The sequence below is a fragment of the Microtus oregoni genome, unplaced genomic scaffold, assembly GCF_018167655.1.
Source record: "Microtus oregoni isolate MIOR12 unplaced genomic scaffold, Mior012 000055F_ref0000237, whole genome shotgun sequence".
Lineage (NCBI taxonomy): Eukaryota > Metazoa > Chordata > Mammalia > Rodentia > Cricetidae > Microtus > Microtus oregoni.
In genome coordinates this window covers 12,617,583-12,634,370 of record NW_024543831.1, presented here as the reverse complement: position 1 = coordinate 12,634,370, position 16,788 = coordinate 12,617,583, and the positions used below count along the sequence as shown (strand labels likewise).

At 37.6% G+C, this 16,788-nt stretch overlaps 1 protein-coding gene across 1 annotated transcript in view; it reads left to right on the top strand.

Moving 5' to 3' along the window:
- Positions 1–16,788, top strand: part of Scaper (S-phase cyclin A associated protein in the ER) — a 343,723-nt gene that overhangs the window by 83,288 nt on the left and 243,647 nt on the right. The window contains exon 15 of the mRNA XM_041638504.1: positions 4,612–4,752. Coding sequence (XP_041494438.1) covers positions 4,612–4,752 — 141 coding nt within the window. The remainder of the gene's footprint in view (positions 1–4,611; positions 4,753–16,788) is intronic.

The window sequence follows — 16,788 nt, the reverse complement described above, 5'->3', positions numbered from 1 at the left end:
CTGAAGTCTTGAGGACGGTGTGTGATGCGGGTGTTCCATATGTGACTGAACACTCCACTGACACATTCTGCCCTTTGTCCAGTGTGAGTTTCTGCATTAACCATTGAATAAAGTTCTCTGATGAAGTCTGAGCGCTGCATTAATCTATGGGTAGAGTAGTCTAAATTTAAATGGCAGTTGATACTATCTTCATTTAACAGAACAATAGTAACAGGTTCATCCCTGGGGCCTAAGAGCCTCACAACCATGGCTTATTGGGGCAGGCATGTCTTTTCTCTTGTGAAGAAATATGTTTAAAAGTGTTTACTCTTCCTTGCCAATTAGAGATTGGATGGACTATCCACTTAAAATAATATCCAGTAGGATAATACTCAATTTGAAAATAGGAAATTAGAACTACTTTTGAGATTTTATTATATCCCAGTCAGAGTGAATAAGATCAAGAAAACAAAAGATTGATCATTTGAGATTGAATAACTTCTTAGGAGCCTCCTCTCTGGAGATCAGTTCTTCTCTCAGCTGGGGTACAGCCTGAGCCTATAATTCGTGATCCTAGAGAAGCTAAATAAGAAGGTGAACCCAAAGACAAATATATAGTCATCCTCCTGGAGATTAACCTTCATCAGGCGATGAAAGGAGACAGAAACAGAGTCCCACATTGGAGCACCGGACTACAACCCCAAGGTCCAAATCAGAAACAGGAGAGAGAGAGTACGAGCAAGGAACTCAGGACCACGAGGGGTGCACCCACATGTTGCGGGATGTCCTCCCTCCTCCAGCCTATAGCCACTGAGATACCAGCCCATTGGGCCGTGGTCTCTCTCCCTTTAAAAAAGCGGCCACTTCCCTCTCCTCTCTCTCTTCACTTCCTGCTCTCCTCTCTCTCTTCACTTCCGACTAGACTCCCTTCCTGGTTGCGCAGAGGGCTGACGGTGATCTGTAAGTTTTTTCCCCTTTAAATAAATACCACCCTATTAATCATAATTCCAAACTGGTGTGGCATTGTTTATGACTTACGCCTTTCACCCACACACTGAGTCAATGGGGATGTTCTTTCGGGAACTCACCAAGGCCAGCTGGACTGGGTCTGAAAAAGCATGGGATAAAACCGGACTTGCTAAACATAGCGGACAATGAGGACTACTGAGAACTCAAGAACAATGGCACTGGGTTTTGATCCTACTGCACGTACTGGCTTTGTGGGAGCCTAGGCAGTTTGGATGCTCACCTTACTAGACCTGGATGGAGGTGGGTGGTCCTTGGACTCCCCACAGGGCAGGGAACCCTGTCTGCTCTTCAGGCTGATGAGAGAGGGGGAGTTGATTGGGTGAGGGGGAGGGATATGGGAGGCGGTGGCGGGGAAGAGACAGAAATCTTTAATAAATAAATAAATAAATAAATAAATAAATAAATAAATAAATAAATAAATAGAAAAAAAAGATTTCTCCCATCCATGTTGTCATGCCAACTGGTGGTGTTTTGTTTAGTGACCATATTGTTGAGATTTAATGTAGACAACTTCCCTTTCATAAATACAAGACATTTTCTCACAGCAGAAGTTCTGTTCATCAAGTTGTATGTAAGGTGTGTGTGTGTGTGTAAAATAGTAATAAAGAATAAGAGGTCACGGATTTGAGAGGAAATGTGAACATGGAAGGAGTTGGAGAAGGAAGAGGATGGGCTGGAAAAGATACAAATAAAATTCTTTTTCATGAAATTATCAAAATTAAACTTTTTAAATAAAAAAGTGAGGGCAACTAGTGCTGTTGATAATGTGAGGAACAGGGAACATGCATGCATTATTGGTGGGACTGTAAACTGCAGCTACTGTGAAGTCAGAGTTGTGGTTCCTCAACACAACTGCAGATAGATCTACTCTGTGGATATGTACCCAAAGACTGTTTCCTATATAATCTGTAAAATAGTAAATGTAGTTGTTGCTGTGATGTGATGTTTAAATGGGGTATATAAAAACATAATATTGGATAGAGAGATTTTGTTCCAACACATGATCACTTTTATTGTTTTTCATGGAAAACTAGGAATAGAGTGCTTAGTGGGCCTTGCTCTGGTTTTGTGATGACTCTCAGTCCCCTGGGGTAAGGGAGAACTCCCACCAAACTCACTGATGCTGTTCCTAGTCCTGAATTTATATTCTGTTATCTAGAAAGCCCAGTTCCCTGCCAGGTGTTCTTTTCAGTCTGGGTGTCTTCACACTGAAATGGTGGTTGCTGTACAAAGTAATCAGGAATAAAGAGAGAAACACAACAGAGAGAGCATGAGAGGTAATAAAATGGAAGCAGTGCTGTCTTCACATCATTTTGCTGTGTTCTTTGGAGCGCAGTCTTGACACATTTAGGGAGGATGTTATACAAGGAACTTAATAACAGTTGACCTTGACCATTGGGAACATCTTAGAAACTGACTCCCTCACACTTATGACAAGATGACATGCTCAAGTATGTGACAAAAGATGCCCAGGTTAAGTGTATTATGTCCATTCATAAGGAATAATGAATACAATAATAAGAATGCTTATAAAAACGAGATAGGTAGCATTAGATCCTTCAAAATACAGTAATTAATTTTCTAGGGGTAGAAGACAATGTGACCTTTTTTAAATTTTAATTTAATTTTAGATTGCATATGAAAAGCTGTCAATACTGTGGATTTCTCCAAAGTTAATATTATGTCATTTTTAGATTAAGTATTCTAACATAGCCACATTTTCTTTTTAAATATGAATAAAATTATACAGTGCATTTTTGCATTATTGTGATGATTTCTAACTATTCATATGAATAATTCAGAGATTGCTAAAATTTTTATAATTGTGGAGATTCTTTGGTTTAATTTGATCTTCCCTATTTGTTTTCTAATTTAGTAGTAAATCCCATTTTCCAATTTTATAATAGGTTATCATTTTAACATTGTTAGGTAAAGGGTTTCATCTGACCGCAGTAACTGTGTGGTACTCAGTACAGGTGTTCTTCAGATGTGGAAACTGGGTATGTGAGAAGACAGTGTTTTTAGTGTCACATGAGGAACAGTTTTCAGAGCTCAGATTTCAAGGAGTGGTTCCTAGTATTGTAATATTTTTTTGCATAGTCATTTATGTGACTCAACATGTAATTATGGATTTTAGATAAAATCCAACTGACATGTTCATTGCTTTTCTTCTCATGCAGATCTATCTGCCTTCTTATTGAATCTGATTTCCTGAGGCACTGAATATATCTTTTATGTTTCTTATTTGAAATGTTAAAAATAAAAAAGTATTCTTTAGTGATTATAGATTGTTTTATGGACATATTAAACATTTTAAAGAAAAGAAATGCACCATATATTAGTTTATTTATTTTTTTCACTGCTGTGACAGAATTCTGACAGAAGCAACTGAGGAACGAGAGGGTTTATTTTGGTTCACAGTTTGCAGGTGCTGTCCATCATGGCATGGGGGTCATAGAGGCAGGGGCTGGCACTGCAGCTCACACTGCAGCTGGAGTCAGGAAGCAAACATGAATGTCAGTATTCATCTTGCTTCCCCATTTCTCAGTTCAGGATCCCAGCCCATGGCTTGCTGTGGCCCACAGTTGTGTTGGGGTTTCCTGTTAGAGTTACCCTAGACTTCCTCACAAGAGGTTTGTCTCGTAGGTGCTTGTAGACCCAGTCAGGTTGATAATGAATACTAAATATCATATGCAGTGTTCATTCTCAGTGTGTCATGGTTCAGTGCAGTGATAATCTGCAAATGCAGTCACATCGAATGCACTGTCTTAAGAGGCTAATTCATTTCATTACATCTTCAGAATAACCCGCTTAGGTACTGTTTGTTTTCCTTACCCCCTTTGTAAGAAGTATGATTTTATTAATAACATACATAGTCTTTGATAAGTCCATACCTGTATGTATCCATTCTGATTACTAATCTCACTTCTCCTATTCCCCTCCTGCCTCTGTCTATCCTCATCCCAGTAGTCCCATTTTTCACTTTATATCTTTTTGTTTTGTGACATGTTATGTTTTACCAGGGCCATCCATGTGACCATGGGTGTGGAGCTATCCACTGAAGCTTGGTGGGCTCAGTAAACAGGCACACAACTAATGGCATGACTCTCCTTCCAGGCGACCATTAATAGCAAATAGTTCCCTATGAAGAGATGGGGTCCTATGATCTCCCCACCCATGACTACTGTTGAGAGACCTAGTTTTATGTAGGCCCCATGCAGGCAACTGGAGTGGCTGTTGTTTCATAATTGTAATGGCTGTGTTGTGGCCAGAAGTTAGTATTTTGCAGACCTTTCTCCCTGTCACCCAACTCTTACTGTTCATCTTTTGTAATATTCCTGAACCTTAGAAGAGGTGATATAAAAGTATTGTTTAGGGCTGAGTATTATTCTCCTTTTTATAGATAAGAAAACTGAGACATTATTAGCTACACTGTTGCCAGGAGTTCACTGTTATTAGGTGGCCAGTGAACTGTGGAAGCTGTGTTCTGGTTATGTAGTTGGTTTTTAATCATTAGTCATACTCATGAATTTTTCCATTTATCCTTAGTCTTCTGCTAAATTATATTTTGAAGGTAATGATGTGATAATTTGTCATACATAGGAGAAAGATGTCCGAAAGTGGAAGGAAGAATTACTAGATCAACGGCGTAGGATGATGGAAGAGAAATTACTTCATGCTGAATTTAAACGAGAGGTACAGCTACAGGCAATTGTGAAGAAAGCTCAAGAGGAAGAAGCTAAGGTGTGGTATATTTAAATCTATAATCATGTAACCAAGTGTATTTTATAGCATATAATAGTATCATGGGTTTATCCAAGTATCATTTAATTCTAAAATAACAGATTTTCTGGTTTATTTAAAATTTGCTAGGTACAGTTTCATACTTTATAATAAGCAGGTCTATTGAGATATACTAGACAATAACAGCACAGCTGTAAAATACTACATGTGATGAGTTTTGTCATGTGTATATCTCTCCAGCTATCATTATAGTGAACATTCATAAGTCATCTGTGGAATTCAACTTTTTTCTTCAGCTCTGCAGATGTGCAGTTACTGCTCTGCTTTCTATCACCATAGATGTTTGAATTTTCTAGAACTGTGTGACTGGCTCATAGAATCTATCCTTTCTTCTGGCCTCTTTCATTCTTCATCATGAGTTGATTTTTATATTGTTGTATGGGCTGGTCTTCTTTTCTATTTTCTTGCCATGAAATATAATTATTGAATGCAAAATCCATAGTTTGTTCTTCCAGTTACCTATTGATGGACACTTTTTCTCCTAGTCTGTTCTAATGATAACTGCTGTGAGGATTCATTATAAAGCTTTTAGGTGTTGTTTTCTTTCTGTTTTTATTGTTATTTTTTGTAAATACCTAGAGTGGGTTGACAGTCTTACAGTAGGTTTGTGTATAACTTTTCTTTTTACATGTATTTATTTTGTGTGCCCGTTTATGCTATCTTATAGATGTGGGGATCAGAGAACCATTGCGGGGTTCAGTTCTCTCCTTCCAACAGATGGGTGATGAGGTTCAAAGTCAGGTTGTCAGTCTTGGCATCAAGTGTCTTTATCCAGGCAACCATCTTGTAGGCCTCTGTTTAATATTTTAATAAAGCACATATGTTAATAATATAGGACACTATTTTATTGTTTTATGTTCATGCATTCAAGTAGTACACTTTAATTAATTACATCTGCTCTTCTGTTACCACTCTTGCCCCTTACCTGACCACCTATTTATTCATGAACACTTTCATGTATTTAAATTATTTTTCTACAATCCATATAGGAGAAAAAACATGATACTTGTTTTTCTAAGACCTGTTTAATATGTTAAACTTTTTTTTTAAATTTTAAAACAAGGTGGGAAACTCAGGCTGCCCTCAAATTTGTTTTGTAGCCAAGGGTGACCTTGAATTCCTGATCCCACTGTAATATAAAATACAAGGATTTGTTTCAAAATTTTTTGTTTACTAACTTGCTTTATAAACTAAATGAGATATATTATGTATGGGTAAATTTCTGTGGGCTGCTATAAAGCATTGTATTCTATAACTGTTGGACAGAATATTCTGTATTGTCTGCTAAGTTCGTTTGATCTATGATACAATTTAACTCTGAAGTTTACCTTTTAATGTTTTGTGTGGATTGTCTGCTGATTAGAGTGAGGTATCTGGACCTATTCGTCCCTTTTGCCTAGTAGTGTTGGTTTTATGAAAATAGGTTTACCAAAATTTGATGCATATACATTTATATTGTTAAGATTTTGTGAGGATTCCTTTTATTAGCTTTGTAGTGACTTTATCCTTTCTGACTCATTTGATCTCATGTTTGCTTTGTCAGATATGAATATGCTACTTTAGCCTACTTTTTGGTTCTATTAGCTTAGAAAATGGTTTCCATCCTTTCATTTTCATTTTTGGTATGTTTTTGCTGGTAACATGAATTTTTTGTGAAAAGTAAAACAAGTAGATCTTCTTTTTTAGTTCATTCAGTGTGTGTCTTTCTTTCATTTTTTTTCAAGACATAGTCTTAGGGATCCCCTTCCAGTCTTGAATTCATTATGTAGCCAGAGGACAACTTTAAACATACGATCCTCCTATTTCTACCTCTTAAATTCTAGACTTATAGGCATGCAGCACTACATACAGTTTATATGTTGTCAGTACTATGGGCTTTGTGCATGCTAGACAAGCTCTCCACTAACTGAACTACATCTGCAATCCCCAAATTTAAATCGATTGTGTGTGTGTGTGTGTGTGTGTGTGTGTGTGTGTGTGAAGGCATAAGTCACAAAACAATCCCACACCAGTTTGGAATTATGATTAATAAAAGGGTTATTTATTTAAGGGTAAAAAGCTTACAGATCACTGTCGTAGACAACAGCCCTTGGTGTGACCAGGAACAGAGTCTAGCAGCCAGAAGCTGGAACCGGAAGCAAAAGAGTGAGAGGAGGGCTCCTGCTGCTTTTTAAAGCAAAAGAGACCATGCCCAAGTGGGCTGGTATCTTAAAGGCTATTGGCTGAAGGAGTGGAAGGAGCTCCGGCAGCAGTGTGTGTGTGTGTGTGTGTGTGTGTGTGTGTGTGTGGTGTTGGGGTTGAGTGTAGGGCTTTGACACATACAAGTCCTCTACTAAGTAGCTGTATTCCCACTCCATTCTATGTCTTTGCCTTGTAGACTGATCTTTGATAGTATATGTCTTGTTTGACCTGTGAAAAACAATCATTTGATTATTCTTCCAGTGAGACTATTCTTTCTGGGTGCTTAGGATTAGAAATGTCTTTCTTCCTCTCCTGAGTATATGGTTTCTTTTAGTGCTTTCTGCAGGGTGAGCTTAGGTGATAAATTGATGTCATGTGTGATGACTTCAAAAGTCTTTATTTTCCAGTGATTTTCAATGAGAACTTTGCTGCCTGTAGTGATCTTCTTACCAGTTATTTACTTCCAGGGTTTTAAGGGTTTCAGCTGAAAAGTCCCTTTTACTCTGATGGATTTGTCTCTGTACACCTGTGGGTTGTGATCCCTTTGGAGTCTAATGACCCTTTCACAGATATTTACATCATGATTCCTTTGCAGCAACAAAATTAAAGTTGCAAAGTAACAATGAAAAGAATTTTATTTGAAGCTTGTTTCTTGGTGTTCCGTGTCCTTTCTTTGGCCGTTACACCTGGCATTTAAGTAGTACTTTTGGAAAGTTGTTATCATGATTGATTTTTTATTTTAAACTACTATTCAAGTGAAATATTTTCTTACTTTGTCTTCAGTCCCTGATATTTTTTTCTTACTTGATATTTTATATTTTCTCATTTCATCCATTATGGTGTCTCTGGAGTTTATTATCGAATATTTGTTGACTTTTAGAGGACTCAGTTGCATTGTTTTCTCTATATTTTCTCATGTTTCATACTAGTTCTTTGTTGCCATTTTTATGTTTGTTAGAATAGGTATTTCTTCTATTTATTGGTGTGTGTTTATGTAGGTGTGTATATGTGTCCATGCTCGTGCAATGTACATGTGTGTAGAATCAATAAACCTAGAAGCTTATCTATTGAACTAGGCTGGCTAGCTAATGAAGCCCAAGACCCTTACTGTTTTACATGTCTCTCTTCCTAGAACTTGGGCTACAAACACAAAAAAAACAGTGCCCAACAGTTTTTACATGGATTCTGGGGAGCCCAGCTCAGGTCTCAGCTGCATCTACCATTTCTGTATGACTGTCTTCTTAGTGAACATATCTCTCATCTTCAGTTTACTTCATGCCCCAGTAACAGTAACACAGGAGCAAACAAAATATTTTAGTATATTAAGATGCATCTCTCTCTCTCTCTCTCTCTCTCTCTCTCTCTCTCTCTCTCTCTCTCTCTCTCTGCATGTGTGTGTGCACCAGTGCACATGTACACATGTGTACAGGTTCCTGCAGAAGAGGGTGTAGGAACCCTGGACCCGGAGTTATAAGTGGTTGTGAGCTACCTAACGTCTAACATGGGTGTTAGAAATCAAACTCAAGCCCCTTACAAGAGATGGACATGCTCTTAACAGTTGAGCCATCTCTTTAGCCCCTAAATATATTTTTAAATCTTAGGAATTATAGCTTCACACTTTTTAGTGGTTGAAAAAGAAAGAACAAAGAAAATTCTGTAAAATTAAGAAATTGAAAATTAATAAATGGGTACGAAGCATGAGGATCAAAGTTTGATCAACAGTACCCATGTAAAAAGCCAGTCCCAAGTGTTCAGCCTTAAATAGAAAACTACAAACAATATTAAACAGACTTAGCAAGTTGCATTTAAGTATTTATTATTATTATTATCATCATCATCATCATCATCATCATTATCACGTAGGACTAGGACAAGAGAGATGGTTCATTGTTAAGAGTGGTAAGAGGACCCAGGTTCAATTCCTAATAGTCACCTAGTAGCTCATGATAGTCTGTAAATCCAGCACCCTCTGCTGGCCTCTGTGGGCACTACACATTCAGGTGGTACACAGACATATATGTAGGCAAAAATATATATACACATAAAGTAAAGTTAAATAAAACAATAAAAATTATATAATGAAAGAATAAGAAGCCATGAATTTGAAAGTGTATGAGGAGGAAATGGGAGATAGGAGGGGATGGGGGTGATGTAAGTACATTGCAATTAAGTAAAAATAATTAAATGTAAACAACATCATTGAGGCTCTCAAGAGTCAACTGTACATATTTTTCACAGAATTTTATAATGTCTAGAATGCCCAATTTATAGGATAATAAAGAGGTTCCTAGAGTAGTCTTTTTTGAGACTGATTAATTATATTTCCAGCATCATGTAATAAATAAGATTATAACCATAATCAATTTGAAATTAACCAATTGAAAATAAGAAAAAAAAAGCTGTTTTTTGATATGTGTGTTCTTAATCCCAGCAAGGAAAAGTGGAGACAGGCAGGTAGGTCTCTTGAGTGTATCACTAGCTGACCTATCCTAATCAGTAAGTCCTAGGTTCCGGGGACAGACCTTACCTCATAAGCAGGCTTGAGCCGTCGTGCGTGACAGCTCAGCTAATTAAAGTACTTGTTGACATCCCTGAGTTCAGCCTCTAGGGCTCAAATAATCTATATAAATTGGGAGAACCAACTTCTGCAAGTTATCCTCTTGCCTCCACATGTACGTGATGGCATGTGACCTGCACCCATATTTGAATAAATGTAGTAAACAAAAAAAGCAAGGCGTTTAGCTCCCGATGGACACCCAAGGTTAACCTGAATACAGCTGTGCCATATTCCCACACCTCCCTACTTCACAAAAAAAAAATGAAGTTAAATGTGCTCTTAATAATCTAACTCTAAAAGGGGGCTTGAGGAAAATAAAAAAGAGAAAAATTATGAAACAGAAGAAAAGTTTATGGAAAAAGGCAATTGCCATAATAATGATGGGAAATGAAGTGGAACTCAACAAGAATACATTTATCATCATTTGTGAATTTTTTTTTGTTTTTGTTTTTTTGAGACAGGGTTTCTCTGTAGCTTTGGAGCCTGTCCTGGAACTAGCTCTTGTAGACCAGGCTGGTCTCGAACTCACAGAGATCCGCCTGCCTCTGCCTCCCAAGTGCTGGGATTAAAGGCGTGCGCCACCACCGCCCAGCTCATTTGTGAAATTTTGTAGACTTGAGAAGAAGTCCATCAGTGCTAATAGGTCATATTATTCTGCATATATATATATTTTTATTCTGAGGTCTTTCCGTAACAGGATATATTGGTCTGATGTATCCTCTTTTTTAATTCCTTTGGGTTTGCCTCCTTTTTTACATTTTCTGAATTGATTACCTATTCTGTTCTTTAAAAGAAAATTCAAAGAATCAAGCTGATTGACCAACTAAAACATGCCATGCCACTTAATTCGGGTGGTGTAGAAAAATATGTCCACACACAGTTTGGCTGACCATTATTAGTATTTCTCTAATGGCACTTTACCAGCATACAGTATTATGCCACCTGTCAGAGATAAAGCTATATTATTATACTAGGACATGTGAAGTAGCCATTCAGTTTGCAATCATATTTTAAGTAAAAAGCTCCTATTTTTATACCAGAGAGTGAACCTTGTTTCTTATTCAATAATTAGTTCTCATGTGTTAAAACATTTAACGTTAATGAACCAACTATACATATGACTTTAAAACTTTATACGATATTGAAATTCATGGAAAGGTTACTCTTTAGATTACATAGCAGAGTGAAGAAAATAAAAGTATTAAGTTGGATTATGCCTTTGGATACATTTATGAAAAAAATTAAGCAACATCAAAAAACAATCTCTGTACATTTCTCACTAGGATCTGCAAAAATTTCTTGAAAAAGAAGGAATATTCTTGTCTTGTTTAGACTTTTAGGAAATAAAAGAACTATAACTATGAACTTGATAAGATATTTCGGCACTTATATTAATTGGTAAATTGTGTTAATCAAAATGGCTGACAGAATTTAACTAGTATGACCAGGACATTGCTTCTCTCATGAATTCATTTCTCTGCACTTGTTCTTTTATTCAGTGGCACAGCAGCTGTGATTGTTTCAGCCAGTGTCCCTGTGGTGAATCCTAACTGTGACTATTCAGTCTCACACTCTCCATTGAGTCCTAGACTGAGCCCACTTGGGTGTGGTCTCTTATACTGTAAATGTAGAGGTCACTTGCTTCCAGCTCTTTCTTCTGGCTGCTAGACTCTGTTCCTGTTCCCCATTCGTGCAGAGGACTGTGATCTAGGACAGTAATCTGTCCTAAATAAATAACCCTTTATTATACATAATTATGAACTAGTGTGGGATTATTTTGTATTTTCCACCATCACCCCCATCCCACCATTATAACTCCTTGTTATATCAGAGTTGGTGAAGTAGGTGACCATTTAAAAGCTGATGAAAATGACCAGTGACCCAAAAGAGCATGCAGACATGGAGATGGAGTTCATCCAGAACCTTGAGAAGAAAGTCAACAGCACAGGAAAAAAAAATCAGGAATAGGATGGAAAAGTCAGCAATAGGCAAATAAAAATTTGGAAAAAAGCCGGGCGGTGGTGGCGCACGCCTTTAATCCCAGCACTCGGGAGGCAGAGGCAGGCGGATCTCTGGGAGTTCGAGGCCAGCCTGTTCTACAAGAGCTAGTTCCAGGACAGGAACCAAAAGCTACGGAGAAACCCTGTCTCGAAAAATCAAAAAAAAAAATTTGGAAAAAAAATGAGATTTTCAAAGAAACACAATTAGAAATGTTAGAAATTAAAACTAAGTCAAATTTAAAAACACAGTGGAAGATACCACTATTAATCAAGCAGGAAAAAAATATTAGGGAGGAAGGGAAGGCTGACTATATAAAATCAAAATTTTGTAAGGGAAAAATAAACAAACCTATACACAGTATCTACAGAAAATTAAAAAACTACAACTACCTATTTTGTCTTCAAGAAACAGAGTCACAGGTGAAGTGTAAGCAGAGGCTGCTTGTTTCCTGATTGCCCAGACCTAAATAATCACACAGAAACTATATTAATTAGAACATTGTTTGACAGAAGGCTCAAGCATATTTTTGGCTAGCTCTTGCATCTTAAATTAACCCATTTCTATTAATTAACCCATATCACCACACGAATATGGCCTACTGGTAAGGTTCCAGCATCCTTCTCCTATGGCAGCTACATGGCATCTCTCTGACTCCTCCTACTCTCTCCCTATATCTCTGTTAGGGTTTTCCTGCCTGGCTTTCCTCTGCTAAGCCATTGGCTCAAACAGCTTTATTCATTAACCAATAAAAGCAACACATGTACAGAAGGACTTTCTACATCAGTAAAGCCACCCATAGTGAATGGTAGCTGGAAACAAGACAGTGTAGTTGTTCTGCTATAAAATAAAGTTAAACTTCAGACTAAAAGTTAGAAGGGTAACAGCATCCACTACCTATTAATAAATGGACTAACTAATCAAAAGATGGTTATATGATTATATGTAATTATAACAATTAAAATTTTATGTGCATATGAAGTCGAACTTAATTTCATAAAAAAATCACTGATGAACATAAAAAAATCAAACAGTTTCTAAAATGATAGTGATAGGTGATTCCAATATCACATGCTAATCTGTCGATAAGGATCCATCCTCAGAGTTAAAAGTTCACCACAGATCAAATGGACTGAACGTTTCAGTTTATAAAATATTCCATCCAACAGATACTGAGACATGCAACTCTCTCTAAAATAGATCATATTCTTATATGTCATCCTAATAAAGTCTTCCCGAATACAAAACGATTGAGTAGTTTCTCATTCTATCATAGATCCTAGTGCAACCAAAGTAGAAATCAATAGGGAAGGAAAACAAATCAACCATTACCAAAAGCCATAAAACAATCCCCTATAGGAACTATGTAGATACAAGGACATGGAATAGCACAGTCTTGATTAGTAGTCATTGAAGAAGTCATGGAGGAAATTAAAGTTCAATTAAAAAAATGAAAGTGTAGCTTTCTAGAACCTTAAAAATGTATCAAAATCAGTTCTAAGATGAAAGTATCTAGCTAAGCGTGTTCACATTAACAAAAACCTCCAAAAGTTCTCATATACTAATATTAAACCTCAAGATCTTAGGAAAGCAAGACCAGTTCAAATCTAAAAGCTGTAAATGCCAAGAAGTTAAAAAGACCAGAGCAGAAATTAATGAAGTGGAGATGAAAAGAGTAATACTTGGAATTAATGATAGAGATGGTTCTTAGAGAAAGCAAAACCAATAAACCTTTTTCAACACTAACCAGGTGATATGATGATCTAGCTCAGTGAAATCAAGAGTAGCCTTTGATTCCAGAAACTAGAAGTTACAGAAGAGATGGTTAAATATAAGTGAGGTTGTGGGGAAATATGTACCCTCAGATGGTATTGTTGAAAGATAAATTGATGCAGCCAAAAAAGCTAAAAATACAACTGCCATATAATCTAGCTATACCACATCTGGGTATGTTACTGAAATACTCTGACATTACCACACAGAGACATAACTGCACATCCTTGTTTATGGCTGCATTTTCACAAAAGCTAGGAAATGGGTCCAGCTTAATTGTCCATTAGTAAATGAACAAACAAATAAAATTTGGTGCATATTTGCAATAGAATTTTATTCAATTTTAAAGAAAGATGAAATCATAACATTTATAGAAAATGAATAGAACTGGAAACCATTAAACTAAGCAAAATAAGCCTGTCTTAGAAAAACTAAATTTTTATATATAGAACCTTGACTTAAAATTGTGTGTATGAATAATTTATGAAGCTGTGAAGGAGATTATGAGAGAGGAACATATTAAGGGAGGAAGGTAGATGGGGAGACCATCTGTGAATGAAGGAGACAACCAGGCAGCAGGGAAGACTGGGCACAGATCTGGGGGAGAGGACCAATTGGAACAACATGTAATGATATATGAGTAGGAAAATTCCATTACTCATGGATATGATGAAATGTATTACTTCTTACACCCAATTTAAAAATAAAAGTATCACCGTGAGGGGTGCACCCACCCACTGTGACAGTGGAACTGATCTATTGGGAGCTCACCAAGGCCAGCTGGACTGGGACTGAATAAGCATGGGATGAAACCGGACTCTCTGAACATGGCGTACAATGAAGGCTGATGAGAAGCTAAGGACAATGGCACTGGGTTTTGATCCTACTGCATGAACTGGCTTTGTGGGAGCCTAGCCTGTTTGGATGCTCACCTTCCTGGACCGGGATAGAAGTGGGAGGACCTTGGACTTCCCACAGGGCAGGGAATCTGGACTGCTCTTCAGTCTCTAGAGGGAGGGGGGGAATGGAGTGGGAGGAGGAGGGAGGTGTAGGAGGAGGGGGAGGGAAATGGGAAATGGGGAGGAGGCAGAAATTTTTTTCAACAACTAAAAAAATAAAAAAATAAAAATAAAAGTATCAGAATACTATGACCAGACCTAATTTTATGTAGTCTGTTTTTTATATCAGTACAAATTCATATTAAACAAAATTTTGTAAATTAGTCTCTAAAATACTACATTGTTTCCCGTTTTAAAAATACTTTAAATGACAGGTTCCTAAACTAGTTTTTTTTTTTAAAAAAATCTTATTTTAAAAAAGAAAACAAACTATCTTTTTTCATTATACATATCAATCCCAGTTCCCATTCCTTCCTTCCCTCCTTCCATTCCTTCCACATACCACCCCACCCCTCATGCACTCCTCAGATTAGGTAAGGCACATTGCTTTGGGGAAGGTCCAAGGCCCTTCCTACTATATCTAGGTTGAGCAAGATATCCATCCAAAGAGAATGGGTCCCCAAAAAGCCAGTACAAGCAGTAGGGATAAATCCTGGTGCCACTGCCAGTGGCCCCTCAGTCTGCCCCAGCCCTACAACTGTTACGCACATTCAGAGGGTCTAGTTTGGTCCTATGCTGGTTCCTTCCCTGTCTGGTTGGAGTTGGTGAGCTCCGATTAGCTCAGGTAAACTGTTTCAGTGGGTGTCCCCATCATGGTCTTGACCTCTTTGCTCATATTCTCACTCCTTCCACTCTTCAACTGGACTTGGGGAGCTCAGTCCAGTGCTCCAATGCGGGTCTCTGTTTCTGTTTTCATCATATGCTGGATGTAGGTTCTATGGTAACATTTAAGATATTCATCAAACCTGACTACAAGGCAAGACCAATTCAGGTACCCTCTTCACTATTGCTTAGGGTCTTAGCTGGGGTCATCCATGTGGATTCCTGGGAATTTCTCTAGAGCCATAATGGTTCCTTCAATCAAAATATCTCTTTTCTTGCTCTCATCTCTGTCCCTCCATCTCGACTACCCTGTTCCAAGTTCTCCTTTCTCCTCCCCTACGCTTCTCCTCTTTCCCTTCCATCATCCTCTCTCCTCTACCCCCATGTTTCCGATTTGCCAGAAGATCTTGTCTATTTCGACTTTCTAGGTGGATCTATGTGTGTTTTTCTTATGGTTCACCTTGTTACTTTGCTTCTCTAGGATCATAGACTATAGGCTCGTTATTCTTTGCTTTACAACTAGTATTCACTTATGAATGAGTACATACCATGTTCATATTTTTGGGTCTGGGTTACCTCACTCAGGTTGGTGTTTTCTAGGTCCATCCATTTGCATGCAAATTTCAAGATGTCATTTTTTTAACCACTGAGTAGTACTCCTTTGTGTAAATGTACCACATTTCCTTTATCCATTCTTCGGTTGAGGGGCATTTAGGTTATTTCCAGGTTCTTGCTACTATAAATAATGCCGCTATGAACATAGTTGAACAAATGTCCTTGTAGTATGATTGAATATCCTTTGGGTATATGCCCAAGAGTGGTATTGCTGGGTCCTGAGGTAGGTTGATTTCCCAGTTGTCTGAGAAACTGCCATAGTGATTTCCAGCGTGGTTGTACAAGTTTGTATTCCCACAGCAATTATTCCCACATTAATGGATGAGTGTTCCCCTTACTCTACCACCTCTCCAGCATAAGCTATCATTGGTGTTTTTGATCTTAGTCATTCTAACTGGTGTAAGATGGCATCACAAAGCCAGTTTGATTTACATTTTTCTGATGACTAAATCCTAATTAACCCAATTAAAAAATGGGGCATTGAACTGAACAGAGAATTCTTAACAGAAGAAGTTCAAATGGCCAAAAGACACTTTAAGGTCCTGCTCAACCTCCTTAGCTATCAGGGAAATGCAAATCAAAACAACTGTGAGATTCCATCTTACACCTGTCAGAATGGCTAAAATCAAAAACTTCAATGATAGCCTTTGATGGAGAGGATGTGATGTAAGGGGACCACTCATCCATTGCTAGTGGGAATGCAAACTTGTGCAACCACTTTGGAAATCAGTGTGGCGGTTTCTCACAGCCTACCCCAGGATCCAGCAATACCACTCTTGGGAATATACCCAAGATATGCACTATCATATTATAAAAGCATTTGTTCAACTATGTTTATAGCAGCATTATTTGTAATAGCTGGATGTTGAGCATTTTCTTAAGTGTCTTTTCGCCATTTGAGATTCTTCTGTTGAGAAATCTCTGTTTAGTTCTGTATCCCATTTTTTTTAATTGGGTTATTTTGAATTTTGATGTCTAGTTTCTTTAGTTCTTTATATATTTTGGAGATCAGTTCTCTGTCTCTTGTGGGATTGGTGAAGATCTTTTCCCATTCAGTAGGCTGCCTTATTGTCTTATTGACTATGTCCTTTGCTTTACAAAAGCTTCTCAGTTTCAGGAGGTCCCATTTAT